At 40.7% G+C, this 24,733-nt stretch overlaps 2 protein-coding genes across 10 annotated transcripts in view; one reads left to right on the plus strand and one right to left on the minus strand.

Moving 5' to 3' along the window:
- The window catches only part of MCPH1 (microcephalin 1), a 273,679-nt gene that overhangs the window by 93,656 nt on the left and 155,290 nt on the right, over positions 1 to 24,733 (plus strand). For all 7 annotated transcript variants that reach the window (XM_057537235.1, XM_057537232.1, XM_057537231.1 and 4 more), the window contains one exon: positions 9,849 to 9,926. In XM_057537235.1, the coding sequence (XP_057393218.1) occupies positions 9,849 to 9,926 (78 nt within the window). The remainder of the gene's footprint in view (positions 1 to 9,848; positions 9,927 to 24,733) is intronic.
- The window catches only part of ANGPT2 (angiopoietin 2), a 55,298-nt gene continuing 41,964 nt past the window's right edge, over positions 11,400 to 24,733 (minus strand). For 2 of the 3 annotated variants that reach the window (XM_007188961.3, XM_007188960.3), the window contains exons 6-9: positions 21,443 to 21,544; positions 20,726 to 20,892; positions 16,279 to 16,409; positions 11,400 to 13,016 (exon numbers count right to left, since the gene is read on the minus strand). In XM_007188961.3, coding sequence (XP_007189023.1) covers positions 12,856 to 13,016; positions 16,279 to 16,409; positions 20,726 to 20,892; positions 21,443 to 21,544 — 561 coding nt within the window. In that variant the 3' untranslated portion in view covers positions 11,400 to 12,855. The remainder of the gene's footprint in view (positions 13,017 to 16,278; positions 16,410 to 20,725; positions 20,893 to 21,442; positions 21,545 to 24,733) is intronic. The other variant, XM_007188962.2, reaches the window with a different exon arrangement.

Raw genomic sequence — 24,733 nt, forward strand, 5'->3', positions numbered from 1 at the left:
GCAAGAACAAATATCCTGTGCTTGAATATTAAAGCTCTGCATAACCTAATAATTTATCAAACACTGGTGGTTCTCAGGGAGTTCACAGACTGGGGACATTAGCCTTGACACATAAGTGCAGTTGTGTGATCTCTGGTTGTGGGCTCTCGGGACGCTGGGGCAGAATGAAGTGCTTCCGTCCTTCACATGGTCCATCCTGCCTTCCTTGCAGCCTGCCTGCTATGTGCTATATCGCACGCCATTGGAGAGGGTCCTTCGGTGAATAGGGAAGCGCATCTCCACTGGACTTTGTTTCCTATAACTCTTTTCTATTTTGGTTTCGTCGGATGACAGCAAAACAAGAAAGACTAGTATACAGGCATTAATACTATGCACAGGACTTTTTTCCTTTTAGGCATTTCTAATATTCTGTGGATGCCTATCGAAGTAGAACACTTATTTCAACTGTTAGACTGTGGACAATATTTTTGGTAGTAAAACTCACGTAGAACAAAAAACAAAAAAACCCCAAAAACAAAACAAAAAGAAAACCTCGCATAGAGACAGCCATACCCCTCCTCAGCACAATGGACTGGGGCGAAACAGAGACGGTTTGAAACATTAAAGCAGCCCCTTTTTAGCAGACCCTGGTTATTTATTTAGTGATCGCAAGCTCTTTGAGGGCAGAGGCTGTGCCTGTCTTTACTTATGTGGCCCAGGACTCAGGATAGGACGTGGAACACAGCACTTTCTAGTTGGATCAATGTGTGAGTTGATGGATGACTAAACCTACTGTTATTTCTTTTAAAAATCTTGGAATTTATCCTTGCCTCTGATGAGCTAAAAATGTCGTTTAAAAATACTGTACATCATTATAAATTACAGAAATGTCCATGTAGTTCATGTGTTTCTCATTAAAATTCATGAAAATAAGATGACCTGATGCTCATTTAAGAAAAAAATCTCTAGAACTCAAATTCACATAAAGAACAAAAAACAGAGATTGCTGTTAGTAGCCATAATATTTGGTTTATTGTCAGGGATGGTAATAATAATTTCTACTTTGTTTTCATACGGCGAAGTGATGTTTCTGCTATTTATTTTAGTTACATTGGAATGTGTTATATTTATTTCTTTGTTTTCGTTTTGATAAGAAAAGTGGAGCTTGTGTTATTTATAAAGATGTTTGGACTTCACATTTAACTACACTGGTAAAATGCTGGGTCACCCTGCTCTCTACTTAGCAATATGTAAAAAGTGGCTAATCATGAGCAGTGAAGCTCTGAAATCCAAGAATAATCCATTTTTCATTTTTGCAGCCTGAAAAGATGGGGTAAAATATAAGCGGAATAAATCTAACTTGAATGCCTGCATATGATATAGCCAAACTTGTTTGTAGGAAGGTACATATCAACATGTAGCTTCTCTTTCCTCTTACCATCTGGTATTTAGTCTCTGTCAGTTAATATCTCTTAAAAAGAGAGAAGAATTCTTAACTACTTATTTTTAGTACTTTATTGCTTATTTTTTCCATCTTGGTTAAATACACTGTGTTAAGTTCTGGGTTTCCTTCTGTGCTCCTCCCACCCCCTTTTCTGAGACAGCTGGAGCAGTGCTTTTTAAACCTTAACAACATGCGAATCACTTGGGGTTCTTATTAAAATGCAGATTCTCATTCTGTGGGTCTGGGTCTCAGGTTCTTCATCTGCTCGCAGCTCCCAGGTGCTGCTGGTCCCAGGACCACGTAGGGAGGGGCTGGCGCCCAGTGAGCGTGTCTGAGGGTGGAGATGGTGCTGCTTCCAGAAGATGCTAGTCACGTAGAAAAGTTAAAGAGGTGGGGCCGTCTTGTCAGGAGACTTACCTACGCTCAGCTTGTCAGTATAACAGTCCTTTGTGGAAACCGAGACTTGAACAGTTCTGATAAATTGCTCACGATCACAGCGCTTGAACATGGTGGATTTTGGATTTGAATTCAGCTTTCCTCCATTCGTAGCCCACAGACTCTCTGGCATCTACTTCCAGAGATAGCCTAGGGGATATTTTGATTTTTGCTGCCTTACACTTTGATGTACTCATTCTGGGACTGCGCACCACCTTGTGTGTTTTTAAAAGGTTAATGGCTAAGAGAGTGAATTTTGCTGCCAGCCTTGCCACTCGCCAGCTGTGTGACGAGGAAGGCAGTGAGTGTCCGGTGGGCACTCAGGTGATATTGATTTACTAATATTAGTAGACAAGACTTTTTGACACCCGTCACTAGTCTTCATTCAAATCATAACGCGTGTGAACCTTGAAAGCACGATGCCAAGTGAAAGAAGCCAAAAGATCATATACTGTGGGGTCTCTTTCCTATGATGGGTCTGGAAGAGGAAGATCCTCGGACAGAGGCCGATTAGTAGTTACCGGGTTGGACTGGAGAGGATGAGGAGTAATCACTTAATGGGTGCGGGGTGTATTCCTGGGCTGACGCAACAGTTTCGAAACTAGAAGGAGGTAGTGGTTGCACAACGTGGTGAATAAACTGAATGCCACTGAGCCGTACACTTTAAAAGGGTTACTTGTGTATTATGTGAATTTCACCTGCATTTTAAAAATCACGTGGAAAATTGCCTCATTGAGGGAGACTACTTAGGTTTGTATTTTTAAAATGACTTGATGGCATTATAGAAAGCATTTCTTGGTGTTCTGAGAAGTGTTGGAAATACTTATTTTGGAAGAAACATCGTTACCTTGAAACTTTGCCAGTTCACGTTGGTCCTTCTGGGAGACTAGACCTCCTCTGCTTTCTGGCTCCAAAGTGTTCAGGACTTAAGCACCCTATTGTATGTTTATTAAAAGTTATGCTATTGATAGCCCCAATTTTTTCTCCTGAAGCTTAACCTAGAAACAACTTTATTGCCACAGCAATTTCATTAACTGCACAGATATTTTTGTAATCTATGATGACGTATAATGTTTTCGTGTGACAGAAAGGTTAACTGACTTGCTTCTTGTCACAAAACTGTGAAGAGATGGACATTGCTTTAACCCAGTGGTCTGGGTTCTGTGTTCTTAACCAGTACATTATACCGTCTGTTTGTGGAAGAAACACAAAGATTGCTATTCTCCCTCTAGAAAAAGTCGAAACAATGGACCTAGTAGCAGATTCTCTAAAAGTTTTGTTGTTTGAGAGAATCAGTTACTCTCATGAGTGAGGCAAAGAGTCTATGAGATCTGACAGGAAAAATATAATTTAATTTTTATAATTCTGTTGTTAGCTAAAAATAGCGAAAAAATTAGTGAGGACCATTTTTGTTACTCTTGGATAGGAAAGAAGAAATTTGCAAATGCTGAATATATGTTTCTATACCTCCACAGACTCTCACAACCAAGTTTTTTACCCTAGTTGGTGTGGGGAAGGGTGGAAGGGCATAGGGTGATGAAGACAAGCCCAATCTCTTTTCAATGAGTAAAGGAGAAAATAACGTGTACTTTCGACCTGTTTGAAATTAACAGGATTCCCATTGGTTAAATCTGTGGCACAAGCTTCTAACCATCAGATTTGAATTTTAATCACTCAGTTGGCATTTTATACAATATGAAGTCTTCTGTATGCAAAGAATATTGTTGACTTTTCCCACAAAGAAGCCCCCCCCCCATTTTTTTCTTTAGCTGCTATGTTCTCACTAGTATTCTTAGTACCAAAACTGCAGTTGAATTTAACAATTATATATGGTAGGTAGTATGGTCTGGAGACAAGTCCAAAAATAATGATTGGTTAGCCTGGCTATTTAGAAACTTGGAATAAACAATATTACAATTACAGTAAGACATTGTGAATGTTAATAAATGGTTTCAACACGATTAGTAATACTCTCAAGTAAGTTAAATCAGCTTCCTATTGAAGTTGTAATTATCGACACCAGCAGTGAATCATCATCATTCAGTTTTTCAAGTGCAACCTAAAATCCCTCTTACAGGTTGCTTTCTGCTCATCCTGATCTTCTCACATCACTTGTACATGGAAATAACTGTTGTTTTCCCTCTCTTTAATTTTTTTTTTTGAGAAACCAAAAATTAAGGGTACCTTGTTTAGTGTTTTTGCTTATTAAATGCTCTGTGAATAAATTAATTTTTAAGACAGCTGAAGAAAATTTCTTGGGAAAATTTCTCAAAATATTAAGAAATGAAAATGAATGTTAAAGAAAAAAATTAATTTGGTTCTGATCCAGAAAGTGGCATTTAGTTCTTTTGATCCTTCAGAATGTTCTAATTATTCTATGAGGAATAGAGAGTTGAAGAACCTAATAAAAGCTTGTGACAGTTAGCTAGCACCAGTACCAAATAACAATAGACCATTTTTTACTTAAACAAACAAACAAAAAACCCTTGTGCTTTACATAGACACATTAATTTATAAACAAGAGCAATTTGGGTGTATGCTATTATAGTAAACCAAATTAATCTGCCTCACAAAGTTGTCCAAGCAAGTTTAATGCTCTCACTGCTCCTCTTCTGCGTTGTATTGGAAGTTCTAGCCAGTGCAATAAGGTAAGAAAAAAAATATACACACAGATTGGGAAGGGAAGAGATAAAACTGTCTATTTACATAAGACATGATTGTCTACCTAGAAAATATCAACAAGTCTATAGAAAAGCTCCTACAGCTAGTAAGTTGAGTTAAGCAAGGTTACAGGATACAAGGTCAATATACAAAATTTGGTTGTATTTCTGTGTACTAGCAATGAACACCTGGAATTCTAATTTTTTTAAATGCTGTTTATATTAGCAACCCCAGAAGCTGAAATATTTAACTTTAGGTCTGACAGAATATTTGCAGGATTTGTATGCTGAAAACTACAAAATTCTTGGGAAAGAAATTTTAAAAGACCTAAATAAAAGGAGAGAGATACTATGTTCATGAATTGGGAAACCCGGTATTTTTTAAAGCTGTCAGTTCTCCCCATTTTGAACTCTAGAATCGACTCAGTTCCAGTTACAAGCCCAGCAAGATGTTTTTGTAGATATTGACAACTGGTTCTAGGTGCAAAGCACTTTTGAAAGAAAAGGTTGGAGACTCACACGATAGAGGAATCTAGGTGACCAGTAAATGAGAACTCTCTGTACTGTTGTGGCAACTCTTTTGTAAGGGTAAAATTACCCAAAACAAAATGTTTTCAGAATCAAGTGTAATTTATGAGGCCTCTAATAGAAATGGCATTCCCTGCCCTACTGTTTCCCAGCCCAGATTCTCACCCCTACAATATCCTTCTGATATTTAATTTACATGTTTCTAAATAAAATGCTTTTTCTGCTTTTTTTTTTTTAATCACTTTTAGACGTTATCTATAGGCTTCCTTCTATGGAAGATTAAAATATGACTGTATAGCTTTCACTGTGACATACACGTCCCCTCCCCATCTACCCAGTATGGTTCTGATTTTTGTTTAACATGTTATATATGCATATAAAGACATACTTGTTCACATTTACATGCACACATGGATGACTATGTGAATGCTGTTTGAGCTGAGCCATAGAGTGTACTATGATTCTATTCCATTTCTGGTCATTTTTGTTTGTTTTTGTTGTTGTTGTTGTTGTTTGTTTGTTTTTAAAAATGGGAATTATTTATTTATGGCTGTGTTGGGTCTTCGTTTCTGTGCGAGGGCTTTCTCTAGTTGCAGCATGCGGGGGCCACTCTTCATTGCGGTGCACGGGCCTCTCACTGTCGCGGCCTCTCTTGTTGCAGAGCACAGGCTCCAGATGTGCAGGCTCAGTAATTGTGGCTCACGGGCCTAGTTGCTCCGTGGCATGTGGGATCTTCCCAGACCAGGGCTCGAACCCATGTCCCCTGCATTGACAGGCAGATTCTCAACCACTGCGCCACCAGGGAAGCCCCATTTTTGTTTGTTTTTGTTGAGCTAATCATTGACAATCATTTTCATTGCTTAGTTTTCTATGTACCTATCACTAACTCACCACAAGAATTTCTAAAAAGCACTGTAGTTTTTCTCCAAAACTGTCTACACATTAGATAATCTTCCAATCCCATTTATTTCTCTTGGAGACACCACCCATGAACCCCTTTGTTGCTCTGCTCCCTGTGAGACTGGTTCTCCCTAGGTCTACAGAGCAGCTGTTATCCTGGGACTTCCCATCACTGTGATCCCAGGAATCCCCTTTTTGTTTGGTCTGGTCTCTGTTTGCATGCTAGAGGCTTTTATCAAATGGGTAGAAAGTCATGTTTAATATTGAGGACTGAAAAGCTGATTGAAATTCTGTTTATCTGAGTGTATAGATCATCTGATATGATGGAGGTATTTGATAGAGGGAGGTCCACGTGTCAGTATCTGTAGGTCTTTTTTCCCTGGGCTGATTTGTTTCTCCAGAAAAGAAAGGCCCTTGTCCTGCCATGGGGTCCTGTGCTCGTGTCTCAGGGTGAGGGCTGTGCTGGAGAAGTTTCCCCTGCTACTTCTCACCACTGCTCCCAGAAAAGCCTGTCTGACTTTACTTTTGTCTTATTCCAGAGGAGGGTGGGCAGGAGGGTGGAGGTAGGAAATTTCTCCTTTTCACCCTGTTCTACACCGCATTTTCAGAGCTTTCTAGTACCCCCAATGTCCCGGCCTTTCTGGGAATCTGTGGAGGGAATTGGATGCTTCCTACTGACTCCCTCTCTAGACGTTTAAGCTCGAGGTTTCTTTGCTCTTCTAAGTCAGTTACCATTTATCCATTTGCTTTGCAACTTTCAAAACATCATCAGCTTTTATCTGCACTGGGCTCTTTTCCCATTCCTCTTAGCTCCATCATTTTAGTTGAGTCTTGTGAGATGGTGAAAATAAGTTATGCTCACTTTGCTATGTTTACATAGTTGGCTTCGTTTTCTTCTTTGTGTTTGATGCTATTCTTGACTTGCATTTACTCTCAGAGCCCTTGTCTGGCTTGGGTTCACTCTAGTTACTCTCCTCACCCTGTTCAAGGAGAACGATTAGGTGGATATAAAACGAGAGAAAACCATTTGCATTTTGCCTGGTATGGAATTAGTTGCAAAGTCAGTCTTACATTATGGAAAGCTGTCTCATCATTAACTGTTAATCTAAGAATAAGGCAAGAAAATGGGTCCTATTTAAATTCATCAACAAGGTCCAAGTTTTACGAGTGATAATTTTACAATGCCAAAAATATCATATTCATTTGCAGTGGATGCTGAAATAACTCAGCCCTCATTTTAAGGGCTATCCACATGGGATTTGATCCTCTGTATTCATGCAACCCCATTCCTTTCTTTATATAGCTTCTCAATTATTTTCATTCTATCACGTATATTATGATAAATATCTCAGGTTAACCTTTTATTTTTAACTACATTTTCAGCCTTAACTGCCATCTTGCAGAGTAGATTTTCCCTATTTTGAACACCCTAGTAAGGTAAAGATAAGTCTAGCTAATGAAAGAACTAAAGCAAAAAAATTTACACTCTATTTCTGATTTGATGATTTCATTACAATCAAATTAGTGTTTTTTGCTATCTCTGTACAATACTCATTCCTGGGATGCCTACATAAATTAAATTTATTAATTTACTTACCAAAATGCTACTGTAGATGCCTTATGGTTTTATTTTTATAACATTTAGAAGTGGACAAATTCAGAGAACATATATTTTCTCCAAGAGATTGTTTAAATTCAGTTGATATTTTAATGTGGCTTACATTTGAACTCAAATGCCACAGCCATTTTGAAGACTGGTTCCCTGGATTCTCTCACTACTACGTTGTGTTTCTCACTATACTAGTCTTCCACATGCCTCATGTCTTGAAGTGAACCTGATTTTGAAACTTTCCACAATTTACTTCCTGGGCTAATCACATGAGTTTGTAGAGAACTAGTGTGTCTTCTGTAAATGATAACATACATCGATTGATAAGAGTAAGGTAAACACTGTTACTTCAATGGGTTATTTTAACCACCCATTAACCATGTTTGCTGTGTGTACAAACATGATTTCAGTGTAGAGTTACCAATTTTCTAATACCTTCTTTCATTGGACTTATTAAGGTAAGTTTTGTTTGGTTTTTTTTTGTAATGTTTGTTAGACAGTAAAAATCAGGGGGAAACAAAAAGGGACTTCAATGACAAAATGCTTGTCTACACACAAATCTATTGAAGATTGAACAGGGTCCCTGAGAACCCAACTCATTGCTTTCCGTCTCTCTATATCATCTTGGGCCCAGTGCCCATGGAACTGTTTGTCCTGTCTTTCCTGGCTTGTCTTCTGATTCTCCTGCCCAACAGTTGTGCTTGCACTGATGTCCTCAGCACACAGGGGTAGACAGGGTATATTATCATACCTTCCCTACCGTATGCAGCCAGCCAACCCTGTTTTCTTACCACTTCTTCCAAAGCTCCCTCTACTGCAGCCAAAAAAAAAGGAAGCTACTTTAATCCTGGCTTGGCCCATGGTATTCTCCCTCTGCCGGAATACCCTCTCCCATTCCCACTGTCTCTCTCTTTGCCTGATGAGCTTTTACTCAGTTTAAATGTCGGCCCCTCTGTGGACCCTTTCTTGGTTTTCCTAGCCCGAGTTAGTTTGCTTCCTACCACAGGTTTGCACAGCCCTGCTTTGGAGGAACCAGCATTTGGTTGCTGCCATGCCTCCTGCAAGAGGGTAAACCCTTCTAGGTTTGGGTTTGGGTTTCCAGGACCCAGCTTGGACTCTTATTCATGGTAGGCTCTCAATAAGTTGTTCACAGATGAATGGATAGTGAGCAGAAAGAAATAGTTGTTGAACAAGTAAATGCATCTAGTGAAAGTAAGATCCGGGCCAGTGCTGAGAATGATCATTCAGATTCTGTATTCCGTTCTTGTCTTTATTCCATTATCATGCTCACTTTTTCTTAGAAACAAAACATTGCTGTCTCATGTTGGATAAGTATTAGGTTTAATATATAAAAAAGGAAATATTTCAGACTGATAGCCCATAGATGGTTCTGAACTTTAGGAACTACCAAAAAGGAAGACTTATACCTCATTCCTGGTAATTCAGCAAAAAAACCCTTGAGTTTTACATAGCAACTCTAGGGCCAAAAAAAATAAAATGGATTTACTGAATGTAACAAAGAAGGAAATTGCAGATAAAAGGATCAGTGTGAGTTATGTAATTCAGCTTGATTATTTTAGTTGTAAAATTCTACTGGTACATAGAAACATACAGCTTTTCAAGGAGTTTGGTCATAGAGTAGAGATGAGCGCAGAATCTCAAATGTTGAATTAAAAATGAAAACATTGTTTTGATTATTTAAAAATGTGTGGGTTCTAACGATGATGATGAAAGCTTGTTTATGAGACATTTTACTCTTCCAAAGTGTGAGAAGGATTTCCAAACATGTATGTGGAGAACTTCTCCTAAAAACATTAGCTAATGATAGAAATAAAGTTACACACCAAAAGGTTTGCTTTTTGAATTTAGGCTTATGATCTATCTTCTCCTAATACATGGGTTTTTAAAATTAATAAAACTCTGTATTATTTACTAAGGGTAGTCTATAATGACTCCTTAAATTGGAAACTGGAATTTAGGAAGACGTAGTATTTCATATGTTTAGAAACAGGGTGGTTATCCTCACTAGGATAATAACCCAGACTTCTAGCCATCAGGAGACTTTTTTCTTAACCAAGCATTTATTAATATTTGTAACATTTTTGCAACCTGAAGATTCTGATGGCACTTTGGTGTTCAAGACACATGTACTTCAGATCAATGTAGTATGTAGTTACTGCTAAGGTTTTTTTGTTTGTTTATTTTGGTTTTGCTATATCTTCAAAATGGTTTATTGTCCACTAAAAGCCTAATAAGTCTATAAAAAATGTTCTGCTTCTTTTGTCACTTATAGGTACTGTGGTCTTTGGAAATGGGTCATCGGATTTCTGAGGAACCGTTCGAACAGTCAAACTACTTCCCTGCAGCTCCTGTAAGTCACATATTATTTTATGGTGGTAAATACAATTTGGTATTTTCAGGAAGTCATTATTAGCATAGTTATACACTCAAGTTTTTTAAATTAAATCAAGAGCAATTATGCCTATAACTAAAAAGACATATTTGCAGAACTTAACACATTTTGTGTGTTTGTGAGAATAAATGTGAGAATGTGAGGACATTCCTCAAAAAGTTGTGAGAAATGTAATCTCAAAAAATTTAATTATAAAAGTTCTCAGGATTGAGAAAAACAAAAATGAAAAAAGACTAGATTCTTGAGAAGATACAATTATATATTGCTTACTGCCTCAAAAAATAATGCTGTTACTGTTAACAGAGATAGAAGTGATAGGTATAAAAATTGTGGCCTGCTAGCATTATGACGTGGTCTTTCTGTTTTGATATTTTTCCTGAAACTCAGCTTCAGCTTTACTGATTTTCAGGTATTTCAAATGCTTAATGGGAAAGTTCCAGGTTCTAATTGTTTTAAAGATTAATAAGTAGGTAATTTCAGATTTAGTTGGAAGCAGGATTGTGCAGAAGTTGGCTTTTGTTTTCAAATGTTAACTGGTTTGTGACGTTTTATCCTTTCAAAAGATTAATACCTGAAAGGTAAATGATGATTTGTAGTCTGTGAGTGGTCTCCATGTTTTTTAATTGTTTGAGTATGCCATATGACTATCACATAGTGAGAAGTTGAACTCTGCCCTCCAGTCGCTGTGGTTTTCTAGTTGTTGGGTTGTTTTTGTTTTCATTTTTGAGATTGCTGTTTTGATTTGCTCTGGACTTTATAAATGTTTTCTTAAGGAGAGAAAAAATTCCTCTCAGCAAGACTGTTTGTTTGAAATACCGGGTAAGGAGTTGAAGTGTAAAGTAAAAATGCAAATTCTCCCCCACTCGCTGTCATGAGAGAGTATACGTAACTCTGAATAACATAGTAAGGTTTGTCTTTGAAACTCACCTTATCTGCCTACGTGGGCAAGTGAATATAAATTAAGTGTGTTGTTGCCAATTTTTCCTGTATTATCATTTCCCCACCTTGGTGTCTGTCATGTGGTCATTGAGATGTCATGGAAATTTATTGTTCCTTTTGAGGCGGTGATATTTTCTTATTATCAGATGTTTTTTAGCTTGATACAAAGCTGTGTATAAATTCAACCTCTGTTAACTTTATGATGCCTTCTTACATGTAATAAGAGGACCTGTTCTGGGATGGGAGGTTATGTTCTCATTAATATATTTGTTTGGAAAGTGCAGCATGGTGGAAAAGCAGAGGGCCTGACTTGTCCAGAGTCCATAAGTTAACTCAGCAACACCTGAGTGTCATAAAACTAAGCTGGGAAGAGGGGGGTGTGGGGATAAAATAAATTAGATAAGAAAAATGGAATAAAGAAAAAAAATAGTGGTAGAACAGTATAAGGCGAAGACAGACACAGGTAAACGCTGGCTGCAAATTTGGCTCTAAGCGTCCTAGTAGCTGACTCAAAAGCGAATATATGAGAAATTGCTTCCAAATTATGAAGCATTACTCAAATGTTCATTAGTATTAATTGTACGATGAAAACTTCAAATGGAGTTAAAACTCTAGGAGTTTAAGGTTTCGCAGTCCTGAGCTTAAATCTGTGCTCTCAAAATTTTCTGTAAACATTTGAATATGCTATAAATATCAGATTTTGGTTTTGCGCCCCAGAACACTTTTCTTTCTTTTTTTTAAAAATTTGCTGGTGGTTTAAGCCGAGTAAGATTTAAGTTAATGTTACTAACGCAAATTATTTTTTCCCCTAAATAAGTTCCGGGGTGAATCCAGCTTGAGAAGTATAGCTTTGTAAGTGTTTTAAATGGAAGGGTTTTCTCAACCACAAACTACATTGTAGCCTACTTCCCTAAAATACATCTTAGTAGAAGAGAAAAAAGACTTTTGTATTAGAATAGTGAGTAAAATATAGGAAAGCCTCTTTGTCATGAAATTAAATGTATAATTTTCTTCATCATTAGAAGTCAAGATTTTCCTTGTCACAAGGCACAATCATTTGTTTCAGAATCATATTACAATGTTGTAAATATCATAAACGTTAAATGCGGTCATCTCACCTAATAAGTTATATTTAATTACTAAAAATCCCTTCATATTTAACAGCGAGGCTGAAAGAAAATAGTACAATCTTCATATATACTAAAAGAACACGTTTCTATTAATAATTTCAGAGATCCTGAAAGTTTTCACCATAGAAACTTGAAATATATATATTTGAGCATTAACTTAAAACTAACCTATCAATGCCTATGCAAATATGCTGTTCTCAAAATGAAAATTTAAAGCACCTACGAGGAGGAGTAAAAATGCGTTAAGTATGTTTTTCCTTCTCCAAATATTAAACCGCTAATAACCACTTCTCATAAAAATCCCTGAATATATAGTATATTTTTATGGCTTCGAGAATTTTTCCTTCCTTTTAATTACGATAGTGGTGCTGAATTCAGGACATATGGATATTTACACAGTCTATAAACAGTGCTCAGAAGAATGCAGTTCCAAGGTTATCTCTACTATATGGCATAAGTGTTCTGTTTTCCAGTTATTTACTGATCGACTCGCACATAACATTCTTGGTTGTGACAACAGAGCCTGTAAATTGTCAGTCTCATTCGCAAGCTTAAATTTATCTTCCCGTAGGCTTTCTACCAGGTCACCATGCCAGGCTGTGGCTCGTTGGGGGTTGTGCTTCGGTTCGTTGAGTGATGCGGGTTTAAGGGGTGACGTTGATGGGGCTCTAACTGGGAGTTCGCGGGTCCCCTCGGTCTGGAGCGCGGTCAGTCTGTCCGAGCTGGATAGGGAGGCAGCATGCAGCTGTGTCTTCCAGAGCTTTGGGATTAAGTCTTTGAAAACTGGAAGACACCGTTCCTCAGGTGTGCGCAGGCATTTAGAAATCTGCTGGGCGGATCATCATGGTCGTGGCCTTGAGCGAGTAGCCGGACCCTTTCCAGTAGTACCACTTAATACCATTGAATTTATTTGTGTTCTGCCTCTGTGGGTAGTACATTCCGTTCAGGTTGGAAGGACCACAGGCATCAAACCACCAGCCTGTGAAAGTGAAACACAGAAGGAATTAGGAGCCAGGTGGCCCTATCTCACCGCGGAGTTACAAATCCTGGCTAATCCGCGAGTCACATCGTGCTCATTTTAAGCAGGTGTGTGTGGGCCTTCTTGAGAGTGGAGGGGGCCGCCCTGGCAGGTGGCAGTGTGGTTTTCCACCTCTACACTGGCGGAACCGTAGCCCCTGGGGCACATGTTTTTACGCACTTTCTTACTCCTCTTCCCCTGTGCTGTGGGAAAGGGCCAGTCACCCACAGACGTGACTAGGAGACCCACAGGACAGTTGGAAGTGTGGAAAAGTCAGAGCCCAAAGAATCGATGGGTGGCTCTCATCGGCCCAGGATCACCTTCCATCCAGTGCCAGCAACACGGTGGACCAGGCTGCTTCAGGCTCCCCTCCGCCTAACAAAGAAAGTCTTTTGGGGACTTCCCTTGGCGCAGTGGTTAAGAACCCCCCCTGCCAATGCAAGGGACACGGGTTCAAGCCCTGGTCCGGGAATATCCCACATGCCGCGGAGGAACTAAGCCCGTGCGCCACAACTACTGAGCCTGCGCTCTAGAGCCCGCGAGCCACAACTCCTGAGCCTGTGCTCTAGAGCCCGCAAGCCACAACTACTGGAGCCCGTGAGCCACAACTGCTGGAGCCCACGTGCCTAGAGCCCGTGCTCCGCAACAAGGGAAGCCACCGCAATGAGAAGCCCGCGCACCGCAACTAGAGAAAGCCCGCGCGCAGCAACGAAGACCCAACACAACCAAAAATCCATTAATAAATAAATTTATTAAATAAAAAAAAAGTCTTTTTGTTTCAAACGTAACCCCAAATTTCAAGTACTCAGCGGAGCTAGATAAAAAGGCAACCTGTGAGTCCCGGAGACAGAAGGGAGATGTAAAGCTACAGTGGCGCGGGCACTAAGGTGAGGTGGGGACCTGGGAGGCCGCTGCATGGCACGGTGGCGGGGCAGTGGGCATCCGCACCTACACCTGAAGGACTAGGCTTGGGCTTTTAATACCCTTACCTAGAGGCCCGGGGCTTGGGACGGGAAGGAATGACCTCAGTCTACAAGCATTAATCCAGGTAAATCTTTGAAAGATTGTGTTGGAAGGACACATACGGTATGATGCCATTTATATAAAATTCTAAAATACAGAAAAAAATAACTATTCTCGATCTCTCCATACCTAGTAAAAGAAATAAATAATGTGAACGTTACAGGTATTGGTAGGGCATGTTTTATTTCTTTAAAGAGGATTCTGATGCAGTTATTATATTATTTATACACTGGAATGTGATCACCAGTTATTACATCCAAGTGCCTAAGTTTTTTCCTGATAGTAACAGCTCCATGACTTGAGTTGATTCAGATTAATGTTGATTTGATAAGACATTTGTGTGTGTGACTCATAAACCTTCAAAATATTCAAGAATATTGCAGATTTATAGATCCGTCCATTCCGGAGCCTGTTGTCTGACTCAACTATAGAATTTACTGTCTAGGCAAAAATCTAGCTGGTCATTAGGCTGGTTTATCTGTGGTCCAGACCACGGCTTGGAATCTGACCTCTACAGTCGGGACCGCTCTGCTGTCTCTCTTGGGCTGCGTTTCTTCTCCCCAATCTCCTTTCCACTTCCACTCTCAGCCCTAAATCTTGATCTGAGTAAGTAAATATGTTGTTTCCTTGGTTATTAATGCACTGATACTCTCTTGAGTAGCTCTTGACATTCGGGTGGTCTGAAAACCGCCACCCTCTGCGTGGACAGCTGGGCTCAGTGTGGGAATGACAGGCAGGAAGAAGGATTCGGCGCGCTCCCTCCCCTCCCCCCCTCCCCCCTCCCCCTCCCCCCTTCTCCCCCCCCTCCCCCGGCTGGCTTCAGAAAGGATTACTGTGGTGGGATGGGAGAGACAGGCAGCTTTTACACAATCAGCGTAATAGCTTTCTCTGGTCGAAATAATTACTGAAGTAAGTATGGCTAATAGGGAGGACCTAACCAACAAATATATGTCACCAACATATATTTATACATGAAATATATTCTCTAAGGAACCATAGGACTGATTTTCTTAATGGAGCCTAATTCTCTCAGTATCATTTTAAAGACTTGAAAATTACTGGGTTTCAAATTATTTTTGTAAATAAATCCTTCCTTTTGTCCGTAAATGATTCTTAACTGCAGTACAAACACATGTCAAGTTTAGACCCTTTACTTGTTTATGCAGTACCTCGTATTTATAAGATACATTGACTGCAGCTCTTTCCTCTGGTTTTCCTGGGTGAGTAATGAATGAATTTTTGGTGATACAATTCATGGTCTCTACAAATTAAACCCTGCCAATTTCCTGTTTGCCTCTGCATTTAGTCTACACTGTTGGCAGAATTTTTGTTGCTGATTTCAACCTTTCAATGTTTTTAAGAACTAACTCCACAGCATTTGCCCGACGTTTTTCCTGGTCTCAATCACAATTAACTGGTTTTGGTTATTCCACGTTTAAACTTTTAGGAATCGGAAGAATAAGTTTTCTAACAGTTGGTTCCTGTCACTAAACTCTGAAACGTTTCTGAAAACTCATCTGGCCATTAAGTGACTGTTATATCACATTTTCTTATGGGTATGGTTTCTTTTTGTTTGTTTGTTTTTTTTTAAGAGGTCTAACATGAAAGATAGAAGGCAAGAAGAGCCTGTAGATAAAGGCCTTAAACTGGACAATCATTCATTCTAATTTGATGCACAGAAAAGGAGCTTGGTTAATTAGTTTCTGTGCATTATTAGTATTTGCTGTATATTAATGAAATACTTAAAAAAAAGACAACTGAAAAATCCTTGTTTGAACAATAAATTATTAATAGGAAACATTTCTATACTAACGAATCTATATCACTGTTTTGGTAGCCATTTTTAATTTTTAACCTTTTTAATAAAGCAGAATGGAATTAAACCATCGTGCCAACATCTGATACTCAGCACAAACTCCAGAGAGCTTGCTGAGTATCACATGGCCCCTCTCCTTGCCAGGGGTAGGTCCTGAGGAGACACAGTTGGCCTGCTGACAATTCTAGCTCAATATCACATTCGTGTGTAAAACTCAACAGTCTGAAAAAGTGAAAAACCAATCTCCCTGTATTGAGCAAGTAAGTCTATTTATGAAATTTGGACATTGTCACCAATCACAGGTTGAAGTCCAAAGAGCCAACCTTTCCCTCTATGAAATCCTTCCTTGCCAATACAAATAGGAAGAGAGAAAAGTCTTCCCACCTCCTGTGAGCATTTGTGAACATTTGCAAATACATTTGTCGTTGTCTGCGTCCTTTGTGCTAAAATCATTTCCTGGTTGGCTTATGCTGCTTATTTTGCCGGCTGTCCCCGTGAGTCCTTTAAGGTGAATCCTGTAAGCATGCAAAGAAAAAAAAAAAAAAAAGGCAAAACATAATTGGCTTGGGTGGTTGATTTATCACAGTGGAAAGTTTTTTACAATGAAGAATTTCATTCTACAGAAACACGTGCTATGCTGGTTAGTGCACTAATGCATACTCTGGACAAAATGTTTTTGCGCTGGTATAAACAGGAACCAACTTATCATCAAATCCTTAGGCAAAGAGGAATGTTTTCATGAAGCCTTCAACGCATATCACTTGCACAAGCATCAGCGGGGACTTCGGGGCCCTGTAATTTATTTTCCTGCTGCTTTTAGGTAAACAAAAGAGGGGAAAACACATCGTGATGGGATCCTCTTTCCACGTCTCCAGGAATCATCCGTATGTTGTAGAAGTGAGAATCCAGGATGACTGGTGGCTGTGGGGAGGACAGCAGACAACAAGGGATGACCACTGAATGTGGAGTAGAAATCTAGTGAACTGCGTGGAAAAACAAACCCTTGTGGCTGCTTTGCCTTGTTTCTGAATAGTATTATAATAAACCTGCCAGACATTGAGAAAGAATAAGCATCCTATTAAGTTAGACCCTAGATAATAGCCCAGGCTTTTAGAAGATTGCAGAAATCTGGCTCGCCCCAGCAATGTGCCTGCCAAGGAGGAGGGGAGAAGGGCAGGGGCAGGTCTGTGAGCCCGACTCCAGGAAAGCCCCAGGCAGACAGGCTCCGGAGCTCGGAGCAGGGTCCAGGGGACGCGGGTGCCTGTGTCAAACTCCACGTCACAGTATGGCACTTGGAGTGTGGAGACCTGGGGCGTGGGGGTCTCCCCGTCCCAGGGACCCTCCTGCTGTACTCTAAGCCCTGCCGACGCCGCTCATCTTGGTAACACCTGCTCACATTTGCTAACAGCTATCTGGGAGGGAATAGAATCTCCTGGAATTCATGTTGGAACAGAAGGTGGAGCCGAGAGGAAAGGTTCTCCAGGGACGTGTCTCTAACCCGCCCGTGCCACTCGCTCTCCTGGGCCTGTGCACGGAATGCCCAGACCAGCCCCGAGAGGCAGGCGTCACCCGCCCCCTTACACACACGTAAGGTCGCTGAGGTTTGGTTTGGAGGCGGGAGCTCGTCCACAGTCACGCGCTGTAAGTGGTGGAGCTGGGACTGACAGCAGCTGGGACTGCACCTTTGTGAGGGCTCCACGCTGGTGCACCCCTTCACAGGGGCGCTTGGTTATCGAGGAGGCAGTTGTGCAAAGAGGGGCACGGGGGCATATCCAATGAGTTCCATAAAGCGTTGGTCCTGAGTAACGTTTGTTTTGGTAACTCAGATTTTTAATTGTTTGTAGTACTGTAGCTCTGGAAGCCTCATCACAGGCATTGACCGAGTTTCTGAATTTCAGGGTTATCCTCATGCTTCAGAAATGACCCTGGGCCCTAGCTCAGCCTCTGCATACCTGCTGCAAGGCGTTCCTGTAAGTTCTCCTCACCATTGGGATTTTGAAACACTTTAATTTCTGTCCAGGCCCTTCTCATTAATCGTAGGTGGGACTGAGATGAACTACTCCCCGTGCTTTTCCTCCTTTGAACTCCTGTCTCCTTTGAACAATCTCAGTTCTAGTGGAACGCATTAAATTTCCCCAAAGCAAAAGAAGGGAGAGTACTATGTTTTATGAGTCTCTATGAGAAGAGTTGTATCTTTTTAGATCCTTCTGCTGTGTGGCCCATTGTTTTATTTTATTTTTTATTTTTATTTTGTGGCTGCGTTGGGTCTTCGTTGCTGCGCATGGGCTTTCTCTAGTTGCGCTGAGCGGGGGCTACTCTTGGTTGCACTGCGTGGGCTTCTTATTGTGGTGGCTTCTCTTGTTGTGGAGCACGGGCTCTAGGCATGTGGGCTTCAGTAGTTGCAGCATGCAGGCTCAGTAGTTGTGGCTCACGGGCTCTAGGGAGCACGGGTTTCAGTAGTTGTGGCTCGTGGGCTCTAGAGCGCAGTCTCAGTAGTTGTGGCGCATGGGCTTAGTTGCTCTGCGGCACGTGGGATCTTCCCAGACCAGGGATCGAACACGTGTCCCCTGCCTTGGCAGGCAGATTCTTAACCACTGCACCGTCAGGGGAGTCTAGCCCATTGTTTTCAAGTTGCCTTCTTGTAAAATTTGATTATTAAGAATAGCCACGTTCTTGAAATTACTTTAAATTGGTACCCATTGCTTTTATATCACAGTGGAGTGAAGGGAGAGGTAATGCCAACGTTTAATAATTAAATCTCGGTGTTTGTATAGAATTGCCAGAATGTTTGTGAAAAGTGACCAATTCTTAAGGTTTAATATACAAATAGTTTTTAGTTTTAGTAAAAATAATCATACTCTATTGATGCATTTATCCCTTCATATAACATGTATTTTTTCAGTTTTCCTACATTTGGGAAAAAATTCCTTTAGTGAAAAACAACTTAGCTGCTACATACAATTGGCATTCTGAAACATCTGTAGTTATTGTAAGTTTTAGTCACATCCCAGTTTTCTTATCACATTGACATGTTTTATTAGGATAATAATTTTTTCAGTGTAGTATCTGTTTTATACTGCCAAGTAAATTAAACTGAGCTTTAAACAACTGTGTGCTTTTTAAAATGGCATATCCAAAAATTGATTGCACTTCTAAAGGAAATATCTGTTAAGAACCATCACAGTTTAAAATATTTTTATAATGTCAGCATACAAGGGTAATGACCCATATTGTAAAATCTTCTTATATAAACAGTCTAATCCTTAATTTTTGTGTTTTTTTGTTTTTTTTTTTTTTAGTTCCTGTGTTGTAGATTCCTAACTGTTGCCAGTTGAAAAAATATTTAGCTTGGAGGTCAAACAATGACCAACCACTCATGTCTAAAAATTCATTGAAGTTTTGATCTGTGGAGTCAACTCTGGGCTGCAGTGAGGCCCCAACACCTATCTCTTCATTCAGCTGAGCTCCTGTCGGCCCTGGACAGCCGGCTCTTTCTGTAACGAGAGCTGATGGGCTGTTTCACTGACTTCTTAAAAGTCGTGTCGAAGCTTGTCGTACGCTATCTGTTTTCAAAACATGCTTCTGAATTTCGGTCCACTGTTTATAAAGCAGGACACTGGACATTGTGCAGTTCTCAGGTGGCTCTCAGTAAGCTGGCTTTCAGCCCGTTTTTCATGCTGTCCACTGTGAGCCTTCCCAAGGAAGCCAGCTCAAGGACTTCGAAATCCTGGGTTTTTCCCAAACTACTCAGATCTTGGAATTTCTGTCGAACAGAGGGTCTGAGTCGGGCATCAGTGGGATTTAGACGGGGGCCAGTTGATGCCTGTCGCCTGTGATGTTCCTATGGAACTTCACTTGTTTATTTCTGACTTCAGAGTTGGTGTTTCATAACGTGTGCTCCGTGATCACCAAAACCCCCAAACACCACCAGCCCGAGCTCTCTAGACTCCCTCAGGGTGTGTTGGTGCCTGAACCCTTGTGTTGTGCCTTCTCAGACCAATTCCCGTGTGGCCACCGGGCACCCCATCGCCCTGCTCTGCCCTGCCGTCGACACGCATTTCTGAGCCCCTCTCCCTGTAAAGCACAGATGCACGTGCCTACTGCCCTTGCCTGGCACAACAGGTTGTAAAGATCCCTTTGCTCTGTCTCCACTCTCTGGGCGTTTTAGAGCCAAAGAGTAAATTCCCAGTCAAAATTGCCCGTGCTTTTCTTGGAACATTCAAGATTAGCTGTGTCCAGTGGGTGGGAGGAGGTAGGTAAATACTGAGGCAGTGCTGTGAATCAGCTGGTCTTCCTATAGCAGAGGGCAGAGGGTCTTGCTACCTACTGCCCATCTAATCCTTCCTCTTTTGAACTTGGCAACTCATCCTGACTTTGGGATGGAACATAACAGTTGAATGTGTTTAAACTTCAAAAAGATAGATTTAACTTTGAAAACCTTCTGGAAGAAAACAATATAGTCATGGGTATACATCTGTTGTGATATTGGCATGACATTTTATAATAGGGACACAACATTCACCTATTCTACAGATAGTTGTTAAAGGCCCATTATCTGCCAGGCAGGGTTCATCTGTGCCCTGAGGATACACAGGAAACAACAGGCAAAATTCTGTCCTCATGAAGCCTTCCTTATATTGTTGAAATTAAAGTTAGAATGTTGAAACTAGAGAAACTTACCTAAAGGCAGCAAAGAACTCTAAGAAACAAGATGTTTTTCCCCCTTAAGGTAGCCTATGAGTAATTTAGATTCTGGTTAATACAATGGGGTTCTGACTTTCTGGAGTCAGCAAATCCTTTAACTTTTTTCAGTGATATATAATTTCCTTACCTGTAATTGAGTTCTTCGCTTGAGAGATAGAAATGATCATACAACGAGTAAGCCTCATTCCCTTCCCAGTCTTTCAGGTGTATTTTAAGCACGTAGCGTTTCTGATTAGTCACTTGTGAAACAAACTCATTTCCCAGCCAGTGTTCGCCTGAAGGGTTCCCAAATCCCTGAAATCCAAGTTGTAAAATTCACTTACTTCATTTATTTTTTCTTCATGTATTTGAAATCAATAGTCCATCAATTTGACACGGAATAACCGTTCAATATTCAACAGAAATCCCTTCCCGTACCGTGAAACTTTGGGGTCTTCCATATAAGAAAGATTTTTAAAAGGTCGGTTTTAGGAAACTAAGCTGTTACCAGAAGGAAATTAGTATTGGAATAATTAGAACGACTTGGGGAACCACCAATATCATAAACAGCTCAGTTTATAGACGTGTGAAACACTATGAAACAGTTTACCAAGAAATGCTGAGCCCACCGTTAAAAATAAGCCTAACTTTCGCATGCCTTTGTTTTGATATATAGTTTACATCACATTGGCAGGACCATTCTTTAACGGGGAGACTGAAACACCAGTTAAAAAGAACCCTTTGGTTAAAAAAAATGGTCAAAAGTCATTGGTTGGTTTTAGATTTGTGGTAAAGTTCCTGCACATTCTCAAAGTTAGTTTTTGCAAAGAAAATTATTTTCAGATGGTTTAAAGAGTATTCATACCACTTTATATTCTTTCCAAGTCCTCTGAAAATCAACACTGCCATCTTCACGTCGCTGAATAACTGTCCACCCACCTCCAGCTGTTTCCATGTCACAGTAAGCCTGCAAACAGGAACGCACAATTACTGCCTGGGAAACGTCCGTGACTTGGGTCTTTGTCTTAAATAACAGAAACGAGATGAACGGAGATACTTATAATAAGACCAGGGCTGATGGGGTTCTCTGGGGTAAATCTTTGTGGTCTTCCAAGAGGCACAGGATTTTAAAGAAATTGAAAACCATAAATTTAAAATGATGGTGAGAAATAAACAGTAATATAACATGATGTGTCGATGAAACTAGGACCTTGTCATCATCTGTTCTAGGCTAAAGACCCACCCCGACAGCTGACCCTGAGATCACTGTTCCTTAGAGATTTGTTGGGAACGGGACATGTTGGCAGATTGCCCCAAACCTCTCATCTCCAGCCTGTAGAAATCCATCGCCTCGTGTTCACAGCCCTGAAAACCTTTATGATGGTTGCTAGTCCCGACTGACTCTCCAGAGAGGGGTGTAAAAGGGAGACTCTTGCATTGTGGGGTTTCCAAGACTCCTGTGATGCCGTGGGGCTGTTTGGCTTCCTCCATGTTTGGGATCAAAGTCAGGTTTCCTGGTTCATCCCTCAGAACAAGGGACCGGGGGCTCCCGTGTACCCAATGTGTGTGTGTGACCTGAGGGGGCCTGGCAGCTCCACCCCACAGACCCTGACTTCATGCTTCTCTGCACTTTGCTCACTGCCCCTGTTATTTCTCTTCCCAGCTCTTTTGATTTCTGCTTTTAAACGGGCTTGGTGGGTTCAAACTTTGTTCACTACACAGGATTCTTTCTTGGGCTAAGAGCATGCATGCTCAATTTCAACTCAGCTGGAGTTTTATTATGAAATTAAAAACCCCTGAAAATAAGATTACACAAATAGTTTTAAATAATGAGATTATAGTAGAAAGAAGGAGTTTTCCAAAAAGTTAAGATGCATTTCCTTACAGGTTACAAGGTAGTAAATGTGAAAGTTAAGGTTCAAAAACAATTAGAAATAGTCTTCCTTTGTTGTCTTCCATGGTCTTTGGGGGGAATAATGGAGATGATTTTGGCAGAGTAAGTTTACACGTCAAATCTACTGCATTTGTGAGCCGAAATCCTGGAGAATGGGGGCTAAAGGAGAACCCAGAGTGCACTTAGACCTGCCCTTTCATTGTAAGCGCTCGTTGGCCGTCCTGTTTCCAGTGGAACCAAGAGCAGCAGCTGGAACCCAGCACTGGTTCTCCTGTTGCGCTCTCTGCAACTCCATTCCAGACTCTCTCCAGGATGGACACTCGGCCCATCATCACTTTCCCAATGATCCTCATGTTTCGAAACATGTGTTCCATGAAAGAAAATTATATTTATCAAGAATAAAATGATTTCCCCATTTTAAATTAATCAGCCATATGAAATTGATCTGCTTAATATAACCCCTTATTATCTCTCTGTGTTGACGTTATTATTATTATTAATTATCGTTGTTATCATTGCTATGCATCACTCCGTTCCAAGCACCAGGCTAGGTACTTTCCGTATATTATCTGTAATCTCATGGCAACTCTGCTGTGATGCTATCATTCTGCATGTTTGAAAGGAGAAAAGATTTGGTAAAGTTAGGTTAATTTGATCAGAGTCATTCAGCTATTAAGTGGCATATAGGATTTGAATAAGGTCTCTTTAATTTCCTAATTCTGCGATGTGTTTTCTACTCCCCCACGCTTCCGAAAACAGAGAAACCTGACTCTTTTGTTAATAGGTCAGAAGTCCCTCCATGCAGCTCCAAGTTGAAATCAGTTCATGAATAATACTGCCTCTCACTCGCCTCTGGTCCACAAGATGGTCAGTACTGTTCACTTCTGTCAACGTGTCTAGTAAACTAGCTGAATAAGCTCCATTGATCTGAGCAGTCCTGCGCACACACGTTAACTCCCCTGTATTCTAAAAGGCGTGCTAGGGGGTAAAAGGACTGCACACTGTCCTCAGTGAGCCTGTCCTCATTCTAATACTTGCTTCTTCAATGTCAAAATCACTCTGATGAAGTCGCTGATATTTAAATCAGAGAACAAGTCCATCTTGTTGTGGAAATCAGTGGAGACCAAGAGCTGGGGTCTGAGCCATAGTATCCTCTAACCCCATTAGGGACAATGACGGGATCATGAGAACGTTTTCTTAATATTACTTTGTCCAGCTTAAGAAAAAGAACAGAACGTTTATAAAAACTGAAGTATTATGGTTAGTTGGCCCGTGAGGCTTCCAGAGGAAGATAGTGTTCAAGTAGAGTTCTCCACGTAGCCAGAAGGTACAGATGAAAATGATGAAGTAGATTATATCAGGGTCGGAAAAGCATAAGTCCTCGGATAATGCCCATGACCTCACTGCTCAGTTACAGCAAACCTGAGGGAGGTTAATACTTTTGATGAGCACACCATGGTGTGGTCCAGGGACCTGATACCTCGCTCTAAAGCTTGATTTCTTTCAGCAAATAGCACTTGATTGAAATGTTATGTTTCGGCTCTGAGGCCATGGTGAATGCGTGATTAAAGATCAACATTAGGAGTCAGGTATCCTGGGAAATTTAGGGAAGGAAACTATTATGTCTCTAACAAGCAAAAATGTAACCCTAATGCTTCTGATAAATGCCATCTTGCAATGTCTATCTTGTACAAAAACCTAATGAATTCTTCAAAAATGAAGTTGAAATGATATTTAGGCCTCTTTGGGAAAGATCTGCGTAGAGATCTGTTGAACGTTCTTTCCTTGAGTTAGACGAAGCGGGCCAAGCTCGGGTGCCCTGGCCCACAGAGAGGTCCTTGGGTCCTTGGTGCTCGGGTGTTGCATGGATGGCAGGCACCGAGCCCTGTCCTGGGTGCTCATCTCCGTCATCACCCCGAAACCGCTCTCTAGGACAGGGGCACCGCGTCGCGTCGCAGATCAGGAAGCGGAAGCCTCATGCAGGTGCAGTGACGTGCTGAGAGGCACACATTGGCAGAGTCAGAACTTAAACCCAAATCTATCGGACTTCCTCAGATTGAATTATGGAGTCTGAAGTCTGGAAGGGAATCCAGAGGTAACTCATCTGGACCACATATTTTAGAGGTGAAAAAATTGAGGCTTCAAAGATTGTTGTTCTCGGCTGTGTCAATGAGTTGTTTTCACTGCGTATGTGTAAAAGGCATATATAAATCCTAATGTTTCCAGCCGTGGCCTGAGACCACATCACCCCAGAGCTGTATA

This window comes from Balaenoptera acutorostrata, chromosome 21, assembly GCF_949987535.1.
Source record: "Balaenoptera acutorostrata chromosome 21, mBalAcu1.1, whole genome shotgun sequence".
Lineage (NCBI taxonomy): Eukaryota > Metazoa > Chordata > Mammalia > Artiodactyla > Balaenopteridae > Balaenoptera > Balaenoptera acutorostrata.